Source organism: Durio zibethinus, chromosome 10, assembly GCF_047325235.1.
Source record: "Durio zibethinus cultivar Kanyao isolate XHJ-2024 chromosome 10, ASM4732523v1, whole genome shotgun sequence".
Taxonomy (NCBI): domain Eukaryota; kingdom Viridiplantae; phylum Streptophyta; class Magnoliopsida; order Malvales; family Malvaceae; genus Durio; species Durio zibethinus.
Genome location: NC_143171.1, coordinates 14,042,054 through 14,057,525, shown reverse-complemented (window position 1 = coordinate 14,057,525; position 15,472 = coordinate 14,042,054). Strand labels below are relative to the sequence as shown.

General features: G+C 31.1%; 1 protein-coding gene across 1 annotated transcript; it reads right to left on the bottom strand.

Annotated features, from left to right (window-relative positions):
• Positions 1 to 278: 278 nt before the first annotated feature.
• On the bottom strand, positions 279 to 4,647 carry LOC111292666 (serine/threonine-protein kinase SRK2A-like). Its single transcript, XM_022885160.2, has 9 exons — positions 4,098 to 4,647; positions 3,697 to 3,771; positions 3,511 to 3,612; positions 3,347 to 3,400; positions 3,154 to 3,246; positions 2,974 to 3,066; positions 1,687 to 1,791; positions 1,486 to 1,584; positions 279 to 795 (listed from the first exon to the last, which is right to left on the bottom strand). Exons 1-9 carry the CDS (start codon positions 4,215 to 4,217, stop codon positions 484 to 486), a joined length of 1,053 nt encoding a protein of 350 aa, XP_022740895.1. The 5' UTR covers positions 4,218 to 4,647; the 3' UTR covers positions 279 to 483.
• Between the last annotated feature and the right edge of the window lie 10,825 nt (positions 4,648 to 15,472).

Sequence of the window (15,472 nt, the reverse complement as noted above, 5' to 3'; positions counted from 1 at the left end):
AAAAAATGGAAACCGAAACAAAAGATATGCTATATAATTCAGCCGTCGTCCAGGCACATCACCATCGGCATTAGATTATCATTTAACAAAGAAAGGAACCCTTGCAAATCAAAACATACAAGGAGCCACATACACTGAAATAAATGTATAAACAAATCAAAATGAATAAACTGCATTCTCACTCGTCTAAGCTAAACTCCCGTCCTCCGCCACTCACCATTCATATTCTTGCAATCCATCTTTAAGACACTTTTTCCAATTTTCTAATAACAACACGATTTCAATCCCCATTCCCCTGCAATCCATAGTGAATCCTGATAAAATTACATTCGTACCATAGTGCTAAAGTTTGAGAATTTATAGTTTGGAACGATCAATTTTTAGCAATGAAACAAAAGTTATCGGGTAGCTATCAAATAAACTATCTTGAAGTCATAAAGCTAAGACTTTGATTACACAACTGTTGGATAAATATTACATTGCTTAATGGATTTGATACTCTCCGCTTGCATGGACTTCCTTCACCCGTTTATCATATTCATCTTCTTCATCATCTTCTGCATCGATGTCTTCCTCTTCATCATCATCTTGTCCCCAGCCAAAGCCCTTGACCGGCATGGATGATGGAGGTGGACTTTTTGCCTCTTCCACAATATTCATTATCTCATCCACACTTTGAAGAGAAAATGTAGGGTTATCCCTCTGGTAATAAGAAGCTTGTGCTGCGTCTGTTAGTTCTCTGGGCAAGTTCTTCAAAAACCAAGGATGATTTTTTATTTCCTTAAGTGTGATTCTCTGGAAAATAAAAATAAAAAAAATAAAACAAAAAGGGTAAAGAATTAACATTTGAAATCCTGCTATGATCAGAAAAATAAATTTGAGAGAGTGCATTAGGAATTGGTATGCTATATAAAGTGTGAGAATGAAATGCATATGCACAAATTAGTTAAGATTCATTAATGCCTACATATTTGGAAAGGTAATAAGAAGATGAATTTCAAATTCAAAAATACCTATAAGCACTTAAAATTCACCACTAATCCTTTATTTTAAATCTAAGTTATCAATTGCAACCTAAATGAACCTGTAAAAAAACAAGTTTATTAAACAGGTGGTCAACATCCCAAATCCAGGCTGCCATTGATGTCAGAATTAGTTGTCCCAATAAACAATAGATTCACAGTCTCTGTTTATATAAGGAATCAGAAATTTCATTTGAATGTTATTCATGGAAGAATCAATTCACAGTTCCGTAGGTTTCTTATCCTTTTCTTTCTTTCTTTTTTTGCCTCCTTTTTCCTCTTTCTTCTCCCACTGGAAATGAAATCTTTCATTCATCAAGGGCTACAAAAGACTGACTACTAACTTACCTATATTGTCTGCTAGATGCTTGTAAGGTTTTCTATAAAGCTAATTGCATACAGCAAAAGCATTGACGTGATGCAATCACAATGCTTAACCAATTAACTTATAAATGATACGTACCCTAGATGGATTTGCAACAAATATGCATGAGAGTAGGTTTCTGCAATCTTGAGATACATGAACATAGTCTGGAATCTTGTATTGAACAGCCATTATTCTCTGCCAAAAAATAATGATAATAATAATAAGGAAAAAAATCATTATGATATGAATTAAAATATTTTTTAATAAAAGACAAGAAGATAGCAGATTGGCATTTACCTGAATTGTTTTTCGAAAATTCCTTGGGTCCTCTTGGTCTTCAAAAGGGTATGCTCCCACCAGCATAACATAGAGGGTAACCCCACAGGACCACACATCTGCCAACTATACAAGAAAAGATATCACTTAAGCTCACCAATACTTCTATATGTTACTTTACTAATTACAATTTACTAATTTTAGAGTATATAAATCAAATTAGAAGGAAAAGTGGACGGCGGGTGTGGACAATTATAAATCAAGATAATCAATTTTCTGTTTCATATAATTTATGTAAAAAAAATGTTAATGGAATGTTACTCATAAACTTGGTGACTTCACATAAAAATGGAAGTGATATTGCTTAAGCATTTTTTTGAGATGTCAATTTAAGTTGTATCTCATTGCCGACAAACACTGGGACCAGACTTTAGATGTCAAGGCACTGTCATCCACTTCCTCTTGCTTTAGGTTATTTATCAGTGCTCCACACAGATCTGTATATCCACATGTCAGACTAGTTGTGCCTAATCACAACCAGCCCCTTGTGCATAACTTATAAGAAAGGGCAGATCCAAAAAGACAAAGGCACTTCACAAACAAAGGCCAAACACTTTTAGCCATAACTAAATAGTACTTTGAGGTTCATGAAGGTCATGATCTCTGTTTAAGGGCTTTCAATATTCTCCAAACAAAGCTATGTCAATTTTGTACGGTGAGGTCAAGTAACAACAATGTGTCATTCAAAAGCCATTCAAATTTAGCCTGACTAACAAGTGTCATAAATTTCATCAAGTAACAAAATGCAACCACTAAGAAAACCTTCAAAATCACGTAAAAGCATGACATATGGATTGTCTAGTTAATGCTCAAAATATCTCTTTGTTAACTTATTAAGAAAAGGATCCTAAATTAAGAAGAGAATATCAAAATGCTACTTAAATATAACAAGCCTTTGAGAATTAAGCTGATCCTTTCCAATATGTATGAGGTATTACAAACTTTCATCCACAAGGATAGTTACAAAATCCATTGCATCACATCTCCTATAATCTTTGAAAAGATAGTGCATTAACTTAAAAAGTGACAAAAAATTAAAAAGTTGTAGAACAGAAACTATCATGCATTCAGAAAATTAATGGCTTTCAAAATCTTCAAATTAACTCTTTGTGGTTGCATCAAAGTCAAAAGTGGCATGCCAGATCCAAATCATGCGATTGAGTTTGTTCAATAGGACGCTAAGCTGGATATCTAGATTTTATTACACAGGTTTTTCTTTTCTATTTTTTAAACAGTCAAAATAATTACCTTTCCATCGTATTCTTGCCGGGATAAAACTTCGGGTGCTATATATGCTGGAGTTCCAACTGTCGATTTGGGTCTTGAATGCAACAGAGATGACTACACCAGGTTTTAGGAAAACAAATTAATGATTGGAAAACCACAAAGCAAACAAGTAGAATGGAGCAGATGTAATTTTTTCCAAACCTTAGAGTAACCAAAATCACAGATTTTCAAGCGAGGTGCAGGACTTCCATCTAAAAGTGTATTTTCTAATTTCAAATCTCTATGGCATATTTGCTGCAAACAAGAAAGAGACAAAGAAATAAAAATGCATTTAGCTCTTGCATTTTGCATGCATTTAGAAACATTATAGTTTTGACTTTTGAGTTTAAATTACCATAGAATGACAGTAATTAACACCTGAGATCAACTGCTGAAAAAAATACCTAGCCTGAACAAAAAAAGAACAAACACAATAGTTAAGCAGTAAGATTAATTGTTTCTAATCACTAAAGAGAAAAAATGCTAATGAAATGAACACTAATAGAAAGAGAAAAGGACCTCATCTTCACTGAATCTACGGGCACTGCAAATCCGTTCAAAGAGCTCACCACCTGCTGCATACTCCATCACAATTGCTAAATGTGTTGGAGTCAGAACCACCTACAGCATTCGCATACCATCAAAATAGAATCATTGCAAATTAAAAAAAAAATAATTACAGATCAATGAAGAGATGATAGTTGCCTCCTTGAACCGGATAATATTGGGGTGTCTAAGAGATCTGTGATTGATAATCTCTCTAGCCACATTCTCATCTATCTGCAAACAAATACAACTAGGCTTTCAATCAATCCATTTGGCGTCTAAAAGGAAGAGAACAAAAAAAGAAAAAAAAGAATTAATCTCAAATGGTAAAGAAAAAACTTAAAAGAAACAGAAAAATCCGAGTTTAACTCAAGTCAAGCTAAAACCAGATTTATCACTCCGATTCTCAGCAAATGGATCATGAAACCGAAAAAATACTAAGTAAAATCATGAGTTGATTCGGTCAGAACCTAACAAATGCTAAAAAAAAAACTCAAAATTAAAGAAAGATGTAAATAATCCGTTAAAATAAAATATTTTGGTGTGAAAGAAAAACAAACCTTCTGGCCTCTCTCAATATATTTCATGGCAACAAGCTCCTTGGTCTCCTTGTGCCTGAGAAGTCTGGCCACCCCAAAATTGCCGGTTCCCAAATCTTTGACCACCTCATACTTGTCCATCTTATCTCAAAAACTACTTGTACACTATCACTGTTTATACACAAACTATATGTTGATGCTGTGATCTTCGTTTTAGAATATCAAAGTTTCATGATTCAGTAATGGGTAAGGGGTTACAGTAGAGGCCAGAGATCAGTGTTGTGTGAGTGAAGAGGTGTGTACTGCATATATGTTATTTGAGCAGATGTAGAGATTCAGATCGATACATATAAATATATTTTTTTTTAATTTTAGACTTTTTAAAAAGGTAATTGAGGAAGTGAAAGTGAAAGAGGGGAATTGGGAATTAACAATAATAATATGTATACATTATATTACATTAAATATAATATGGGCAGTGTCGAAACAAAAAAGACGTTTAAAACAGTGTGATGGCCATAGTTATCGGCCATAGAGATGGGAAGCCATGAGCATGAGAGCAGATCAGCTTGAATACAATTAGTTTTTTTTTTTCTTTTTTTTGATCACTTATTTGTTTAATTTGTTTCCTTGGATTGGGTGTTGAGGAGCTGAACTGGGATCTGCCATAACGCCGTGCTGCTAGGGCCAAGAAGTTGAAGTTGCACAGACAACCTCTGACTTTTTTTTTCATTTTGGATGCCGACTTCGTAAATCTTCTCCATCAAGTCATCAACTGGTTTTTATAAATAAATAAATAAATGTATCAATCATGTCCATGTGCAATGTCAAACTATTTTTCTAATTCTACTTCACACAGGAATTTAATTCATTTTGTTTTGGTGCCTACCTTAAACGCGTTTCTCAACTATCCTGTGTAGATACAGCTATCAAACCCGAACAGACCACTCCTATCTTTCTTTTTTTTTTCAAAAAAAAATCGTCAAAAGTTAATTTTTGATTGCTAAACTAAATTTAATATATTATTAATAAATGAAATGATTATTGGCGAGGTCAATTCAATCTATCCAATCCTAATAAAAATTAAATTCATTCGATTTTATCGCAATTAATATTTTTTATATTTATAATAATAAAGCAACGCACCCGATTTTTTGAAAGGTTATTTGCCCCCTTTTTTGTGTTTCATTCAAATACAATAAACGTTCACTTTTTCTTCAATTATAATAAATTTGTAGATTTGCGTTGAGTTGCATTAAGAAAGAAAAATTCTTATTGAAAAAGTACTAAATTAGTTCAATTTTTTTAATAAAACTTGGATTCGGTACAATTTTTTTTAATATAATATCATAAATCTCATTAGGAAACCATCCAATCATATAAAGTTTTTCTTTCTAGTTATCGCTATCTTAGCTAGCCTATAAGCCAATTCATTTTTTTTTAATATACATGAGAGATTCTCCATTCAGTGAACCTAGATAGCTCCACTTTGGTATCATTCCCTAAGTTTCCTATCATAGATAGGTTTGGTCTCATGTTTTGTTTAAATTTATGAAGGTACCATAAATGCTTCACCCTCCATGATCACCCTCTACATTCCCAAGTTTCCTGCAAACTTTGCCACTCTGACCAAAGCCATGCCTTCAATGACTTTTGAATATGTGATGCCATTCACGTCTTATTCTTCTTCTTTCAAGAGTCCTATTAAAATTAACTTTCAATCATCCTTCTATAAGTGCTTTCCATTTATCTATCATTTTTCCCATTTTTGTTCTCTCCTTTTCTTGAGCTCTACTATAATCTAGCAAGAATTGGTGTACAAACATCATCGTAGCTTGGGCCGTTTTGATTATATTACTCTTGACTTCATTGTTTTTAGCCCTCTATAAAGCCCTACACAATGTTGCAAATCTACCGATCTCAACCTCATTCAGTTTGTTTGTAGCCCAGGCCAGCCATTGTCTGACATCTCTTATCTACCTATCATGCTAGTCTTTATATGGGTATGCAAGCCTCTAGCTTTTCTTCGCACGTATACAATCCTTTATAGCACGCATCATTATCTCGTTTTCCTCGTTACATTCAAACACCACACGTTCTCCATAATTCTTTTACTTTGTAACGTTCCATGTACTAGTAAGATATCATTCCACATCCTCTATAGAAAGATTCTAATCTTGGTAGGTATTGACAGTCACCACAACCACTTCCAGAATAGATTCATACCACTATTGTTCATGCCTTCATTATCCTCTTCCCCATAGCTTGTATTCATTTCATTCAATACCAGTTTATGATATCCACTCTTCACAGAGTAGACTCCACTCTTGGTGTAGTGCCAAACCAAAATATTTTGTTGACCACTCTAATGCGTATAGCTCTAATATACTTTGTCGTATCCTTATAGAACATATTATCCAGCTTTTCATCATTCCATTGTACACCATTTACATGGAACAAATCTTTCACCATTCCATTACTTAGTATGTGGTTTGTTTGAGGAGTAGGACTAAAGTTGCACACTACTGGAATCTACTTATCATGCCAAATCTTGATTCTTTCCCTATTCCCACACGCCACCTCAAGCTAAGTTTTAGGATAGCAATTTCTTGCCAAATGCTTCTCCAAGTATAGGAAGGTGCTCTCCTTAATTCTACATCAAGAAAATTAGTTTTAGGGAAATAGTTGACTTTTAAGACCTTATGAACAAGTGAGGAAGGATTTTGCATAAGTCTCCATCTTTATTTCGTAATAAGGGCCTTGTTAAACAATCTTATGCTTCTAAAGTCTATTTCACCCTTTTCATTTCTTGTACATAGTTTCCTCTAACTCATCCAATGGATTCCTTTTTTTTTTTTTAATGGAGTGCCACCACCAAAACCTGTTAATAATCATGTTGATCTCATGGTATAGGCTTTTTGAGAACAGAAAATAAGACATAGCATACACCGATATAAAACTGTAGAGCCACTTTAATAAAACACTTCTTTTCTTTCAATTGATAGCCATCTATGACTCCAATGTTTTATTTCCTATTCATTTTCTCCAAATCTCCACAAAAGCCCTCTTTTTCTTTCTTCCAATGAACATAAGTAGCCCCAAATACGTTTTCGGATTAAAAGTGGATTGGATCCCAAAAAACCTCTTTATCATTTCAATCCATCTTTATTTGTATTTGAGCTAAAAAAAAATCTTGATTTATTGTAATTGATTTGCTGCCTAAAACATGTTCTCATACATCTTTAGCATGTTTCTCACCATATTGCATCATTCCCTTTACTTTGTCTTAAAGAAAAGCAAGTTGTCATCTACAAAAAATAAGTGAGTGATTCTTGGGTCTTGGGCACTACCTTGAACTCTTTTATAGTAAGCTATCCCCTTGGTGACTAGATAAAAGTGCTGATAACCTCTCTATACATATAAAAAACAAATAAGATGAAAAGAGATCCCCTTTCGGAGATTTTTCTCATGAGAGAAATTGTTAGTCACTAAACCATTTATAACCACCTTATGAGAGACAAAAGAAATAAAACTCATAATTAGGGATCTCTATCTACTACTAAAGCCTAGTTTACTCATAATAGCATTGAGACACTGCCATTCCACCTAATCATACACTTTACTCATATCCAATTTAAGTGCGAACCAACCATCTTACCCCTAATTTTTTGTTTCATAGTATGTAGCAACTTATAGGCTATAAGGACATTATCAAATATAAGCCTACCTAAGACAAAAATGATTTGGTTTTCACTAATACAAGTTGGTAACACCAGCTTTAATCTATTAGCTAAAGTTTTAGCAATAATTTTATAAAAAACATTGCACAAGCTTATTGGTTTGTACTAGGTCATTTTCCTAGAACTACTAGTTTTGGGGATGAGGACAATATAGGTTTCATTGATACTATCCAAGCTACTAGTTCCATTTAGAAAATCTAAATAGAAATTAATAACTTTAGGTCCTATGATATGCCAAAATTTATGGTAAAATAATGCATGCACACCATTAGGTCCCATAGCTTTGGTAGGATAAATCTATTTAATTGCTTCCTAAATCTCCTTAGCTGTGACCTTTGATAGGAGATACTCGTTCATGTCATTTGTGACACAAATGAGCTAGATCTGGTGATCCTTGACACTTAAAAATATTTTTAAAATATCTCACTACTTGTTCAACCACTTCATGTTCTCTTTCATGCCAAGCCTCATTCTTATCTTCTATTCTAATTAATTTATTCACTCTTTTATGCTGAGATGCTTGTGCACGAAAAAATCATGTTTTTTTTACCTTATCTTTCAACCAATTAACCTGGGATCTCTGTTTCCAAAATAATTTTTCCTGATCAAGCAAATTGTTAAGGCACGTTTTAAGCTCATTCTTCTTGCTCAAATTAACATCATCAATAGCCTTTTGTTGCATCACCTTCAATTAGCCATGTAGCTCCTAAATACATTTCTTAAAACTTGGAATTTGTTTGCATACCAATCATAAAGCTTGTCTTAGGTCTCACACAACTTATTTTTCAAATCTATGTAATCCTTACCATTTCACTATTTATCCATGATATCCATGTAATCTGGCTCGATAAGCCATATAGCTTCAAAGTATTTTTGTCTTTTTAATGATCGGTTCCATCTATTTTGCTTAGCCCCTATTGTGTCAATTAAAAATTTGACAATATTCGAGAGTAGAGCAAGTTAGGTGTCGTACCATAAAGTCGAGGAAATAATCCATCCAATCATTATTCCTAATGGTGTGAACCAACCTTTCTTGGATCGTCTTTTCCATTATTCTGCCATATGCCATGTAAAATCATATCCAATATAACCCAAGTCACAAAGCTCGACATCTTCTAATATCTTTCAAAATGTTTCCATTTGTGCTACAGGTCTCACTCTTTCCCTAACTTTCTCTTTGTCTCATAAAATCTCATTAAAATCCCTCATACAAAGCCATGACCTAATCTTCTCAACATATCCCATGCATTATGCCCTAGCCTGTGTAGCCAATTCTCCATAAAACCTTATAATCCTTCATTACTTGCCATTTGTATCCACCATCCCATATCAATGTAATACTTAGAATAACTTCTCAGTGACATATTAACTTCCCATTGCCTTAGCATAGTTAAACCATCACTCTTCCCCACTGCATCTACCATAAACATTCCACTATATTGGCATACTCTTCATACCCTATTAATCCTTATTTTATTGGACATGGTTTTTGACGTGAAAACCATATCAAAGTTTTTTTTCTTCAAAATATTTCGAAGATCACAAACTCTGTATGGGTTCTAAGCTTATGGCAATTCCAAGCTAGTCACCTTATTGCATTCGACGGGACTAAAAGCCAATCACCATTGTTTCATCATGATAGTTTTATTTCTCCTCTTTTTTCTTTTCGTATTTGTTCCTTTTAGTATCACATCAACATCTATATCTTCTAGTACACAGTCCCCGTGCTTTTTTTCCCATCTCAGCTTGTCCACTTGTTTGTGTATTTTTTACTTGTTTTGCTAACCTTTTTTATGTCAATTTGGAAACTACCCTATGTTCCTTCTTCTAGTCCCCATTGTTTCATACCTTCTCTATTGTTTCATTTATGCTTTATGCATCTTCATGATTTGTTTCATGCATGCTTTTTGCATCGCCATGATTTCTTTATGCAATAGTACTTTTCTTGTTGGATTGGAGTTACTCTATTAGTGCATTGTATATTTCCTGCATGCAATCTCATCATCAGTTTGGTTATCCACATTTGGGGCAATAGTCTTGTTTTCAAAAGTATCTTTATTATCACCTTTTTTTTGTAGGCTCATATTCATTTGCTCGATTATATTTTTAAACTCCTAATTAACTTTCTTAGACTTGAATCCATACCTTTTTGAACTCTAGCTAGGGAATTTCATATCCCGTAAATTCCTATCATTATCCTCTAAAATGGTTCCTTTATTATTATGCGAATCTTGTGATTCAAGCTTATCCAAATTTTCTTTACTAAATGTGGAGTCCAATTTTCATGCAACTCAGCTATCATCGTAGAAGATCTATTATCGTGGCTACTCCTTTTGTTGTTCCCATGAAACCTATTAGCAGCCTACCCTCTGTCCCATGTTGAAGGTCTACTTTTTAACGGTGAAGTGCGAAGCCATGTACCATATTACCTCGCTAAAGTATTATGATCTCTTTTTCTTTTTTTTCCTCACATTCATCCTCAATATAACCCAGCTTCCTACAAACGTAACAAAAGCTTGGTAGCCATTCTTAGGATAAGCTACCTTATATTTCCTTTCCTTCTTCCCCATTAGTGAGCAGTACTGCCCTACGCAGAGGTTTTGTAATATCAACTTCTATTTTGATACACAAAAATTGAGCCTATCTTCTTGCTCCAAGGTCGCATCAACTGACTTAAAACCACTCATCTTTCTTCCTATCATAGTCACATTCATCTAGTTCATCATCCCTAAAGGCAAACTATATACCTTTATCCAGAATAAAACACTTGAAAATGCATAGTCTTCCGGCTACAACTTCTCATCAAATTCATTAAACATGATCAATTATTTATCAAAACTCCATGGCGATCCATCAATCACTCTTTACATATCTAGACATGTTGAAAATTTAAATAGAAATAAATTATCATCTAGCTCCACAATTTTCACCTGTTCGGCCAACTTCCATAATATCTTCAACGTGTTCTTCATTACCTCTTTGCTACAAGCTCTTGTTGTTAATACTTTCCCTACCAACCATGATTTTTTGCTCTATCCATCATTGTTTGTCACCTTGGTATTTGCTTCGATTCCCTCTTTTTTTATTTCAATCAATTGTAAATGCTTTCATAAGCCCTTTAATTCATTATCCTTCCTTGCAAAACTTACTACCACAACTTCCACCCATAAAACTCAAAGACCACTTAACTAGATAAATCATGAGACGAAGTCACTTGCATACCACACAAGAAATACTAACTTCCTAGAGTAGATCATCTCTCAGGAGACTTTAAATTAATTCAAGTTTTATTTCATTTTTTTCTACTATTTTTTTCTATATACAAACAACATATAAATGGTGAAAGATTAGATCACTCAAACATCAAAATTTCTTCTACCCTCCAATCATAAATCTCTTGATTAGTTGAAGGAAAATATGACATATAAATTTCTACTTCCCTTTTAACCATACCATTCATATCTCTCTAACTTTCAAATTTATAAAAAATTGACCTAGCAAGAATTATAAACTATAAATTTCTTCAATCACTCATTCTTTCATGTAATATTTTGATTGTGCTTTAATTCCAACATACCAAATCTTGCCATGTTTTAGACCTAAGTAAATCACTTTATAATCTCCTGTGAATATTTTGTAAATTATAAAGTTTATAAAAAAAAAAAGGTTCAATGATAAGAAATAAATTTGAAATTGCGGTCAAAATTATTTGCAATTTTGGACATGGAGGATATTAAGGTAATGAATGTAGAATCTTTGAATTGCTTTATCTTAGTTTACTAATATCTTGTTCTATATTGTTGTGGTTTTTTCTTTTTTTTTTTGGTTAAAATATTAAAAAAAATTTGAACTTTATTATTTTATTAGATAAATTTTTATATTTTTATTGTATCAAAATAAATTTTTATTCTTTTATTTGTATCTAAGTATATCTTTATTTCAAACAAAAATTGATTTATGTTGAATGTTTATGGGATACAAATTAAAGGATAAGAGTTTATTTAGAAACAAATTAAAGTTTAAAGATTTATTTGGGTATAAATTAAGTAAATGTTAAAAACTTATTTAAGTACAATAAAAATGTAAGGATTTATCTAAATAAATTGGTAAAATTCAAAAACTCTATTATTTTTGTTTATTTTCTTCTTATGCCCTAAATTATTTCACTCAAGTTTACTTTAAAAGATGAACAACAAAAAATTCATATGCCCACTGACAATTACTTCAAGTGGTATGAATAAGTTTTTTTTTTTTTTTCCTTATGAATTAAGGTTAAAAAAAAATTTTTTTTTTTATCAAAGTTCAATTTTTATAACACTTCAAATATAAAATCTTAAATGCATCAAATTCAAGTTAAAATTTTAAAAAAAAAAATGATCCTAAACAACCGAACTTAACATAGAGGCCTAAGGTATGACAAATGTTAGTTCTTCCCTTTGTTAAAAGACTTTAGGAGGGGGTTATTTTCGTTAAAAAGTAAAAAATGATTGGACTTTATATCATAAAATATTTTGAGGTAATTGTTGACATCCAAAATAATCCATAAAATAGACCAAAGAAGTTAGCCCATAAATAAAGTAATTAAGTTACATTCAAAGCAATTAGTATGTATTGGCTCAATAACCAAACGAATAAAATAATTAGATAGTCCAAACCATGTGATTCCTTGGATTATTAGTTCAATTATTTAAAGTTAATATTCGATTAATTAAACTAATCCAAGGATAATAAAGGCCCAAATTTGTGTAAAGCTTTATGGTCTTAGACCATTTTTAGCTTAAATATAACACGAAGTCCATTACATGCGAATTAAATCCAATCCATAAAAGTTCGAAGAGTACCACACAATTGAAACTGTGTGGTGACAAGCCTTATAGGGAAAACTAGCAAAGTGGCAGATATGGGCCGTTTGTAACTGTTAATGCGCAGCTCCTCAATTAAGGTAAAGGCTAAAAAGTCAGCGAATTCAATAAAACTGAATTTTTGCTGAATTACTTGATATTATATTGAAGTTGAAGGTGATGAATTCGAAAAAATTTATATATTTACACTCTTTAATAAGCATAAAAATATAAAATTTAAGGATAAATTAAAAATTATAAAAAAAACTTTAATTTTTAATATTTTTAAGGCATTCTCGAGTGAGATTAATATAAGAAAAAAATTCAACAAATGGTAGAGATATTTTAGCCTCAATGTTGAATAGTTATCAACATTCTGATAGAGAGTAATTTGGCTTGAAGGTTAAGAAAGCAAAAGCCGTTGAAATGATTTGCAACTAATAGTAACATGAAATGAAGAACAACACAGGGAGTAGTTTTCGCCGACGATGAAAACATGAAGGCAAGGAACGACGTAACAGAAGTTATAACTAGGAAGCTAAGATTTATGTTCTCTTCTTCTTTCTTCTTAAATTTTTTTGTTTAAATATGAGTTAAAATCTAGTAAAACACGTTCTTAAGATAAAGAACACAATGCAGTTATCTTACTGTTTTATTGCATTTTATTTTGCCGATAGATGCATGTTTACGTCTGACAAAAATAAAATAAATATATTTCATATTTTTATGTGGATATAAATTATAATATGATAATTTTGATATTTTATTCGTGTTTAATATGAAATGGATATGACACAAATATATAAATTATCATATCTAATTGTAATAGCATACCTATTTGCTTTTGCATTGAATAAATATTATTATGAATAAATTTATCTAAAAATAATTAAGAATGAAAATTAAAAAATATTGACAAAAAAATCTTTCTCATCAACTAGAACATATATATATATATATATTATGAGTCATGCTATTTACTCCAATAATTTTGTTCCAAATATTTATTATTTTTTTTATAAATAATCATGTTTTGTTATTATTATATTACAAAATTATAAATATAGATAGAGAGACAAATTATAGATTAGATTATATTTGTATCTATATCATCAAATTTTCTGATTGCTTTTGATCCTAAAACTCCACGAAAAATGAAATGAAATTTAAATCTTTATGGGTTGTGCATGAAATAGAATTCTATTGCAAGGATGAGAAAGGAAAAGACTTGAAAATAAGGAAGGAACCAGAATGTCGTCAAAATTGACGTAAAATTTATTGTTAAAATTTGTGCAAATTAGTTATGACACAAGGGCCAAAGCTCATATCGTAATGATCTTTTATAATACTATATTTATGCAGCATTTTTTTATAGATAAAATGGGGTTATCCACCAGAGTCTAAAGAGGATATAGCTCATAAATTCAAAGCCAACTAAAAAAGAATATAATGAGGGTAGAATGCTAACCAAGGAAGGATATATAAAATGATAAAAAGGGTGGTTTTACTTGATGTATGAATGGATGAGTGATGACACAAATTAATTTATTCACAAAAAAGATAAAAGGAGAATTGAGGTTTTTATGTTAAGTTTAATAATTTTGTTAACTTTCAAGATGTTAAATATACATATATGGATTTCAAAAAAAGAAAAATGTTTTTTACTTAAAATATTTATTCCGCTAACAAGTTCTTGCTTTTATAATTAATCACACTTTAATAAAATTGAACTAATCAATGCATTTAATTTACAGATTAGTGCATTATCACTCTTAAAAATGGGATAAAAATAAATTTATCACTCTATTATAAGTGAACATCGAAGTTTATTTCATTTTCATTGAATTTTGTGACTACATTTTTTTTTTTTTTAAATTTTTGGACCAAATCTATTATAAAAACACATTTTTAGATTAAGTTTTGTATAAAACATGTATATGACGTAAATATTCCATATGTAGCAAAAATGTACATGTGGTGTACCGAGTTGGAAGAAATATTTCTTTTATGTAACTTTATAATAAAATAAATACCTTTCAAATTTTAAAGACAAAAAAATATATAGAGAGAGAAACTATAGGTTTGTTTAGTCAAGAAATCTGAGAACGTAGCCAGCTTTGACAACAATAGTTCATATTATTTCTACCAAGCTCAGCTATATATATATATATATAATTTTTTTTCTCCTTTGATTGTTTATCCGGCTTCTTTTATTTGCTAAATTAAAATTATTTTTTGAAAAATATTTTCATATGATATCTAAAAACATGTAATTAAGCATAAAATTTTATAAAAAACGAAAAATCTTTTTTTTTCAACGTATATATTTTAGCTATATATGAATTATCCACGTTATATCATCTTTATTAAAACCTTATTTTAAATGCGTTATCTGGATGTTTTACAAAATATTCTATTTTCTTTTGCTTTAGTAAAAAAAATACCAAAAATGAAAATGCAATGGCAGAATTCAATAAAAATGAAAGAACAATGAAAACATTCAATGACGTCAAACTAAAGTGATAACATTTAATATTCATCTATGATACAATAATAAATTTGCCCCTTATCCGAAATATATATATATTAGTGCAGTATTTATTTGAAGAGTTGAATTTTAATCTTCTTTTTTCGATTTATAAAAGAAAAAAATGTAACATACCATCCCTAATTTAATTGGCTCAACTAATAAATCATAGCATAAAAATTTTATTACCTCACAATAACTATGACACATGTTCCACTTGTATTAACATGCAATTACATGATAAATTTACCTTGCACGATTGTTTGCAAGCAACAACTGAATGAAGAG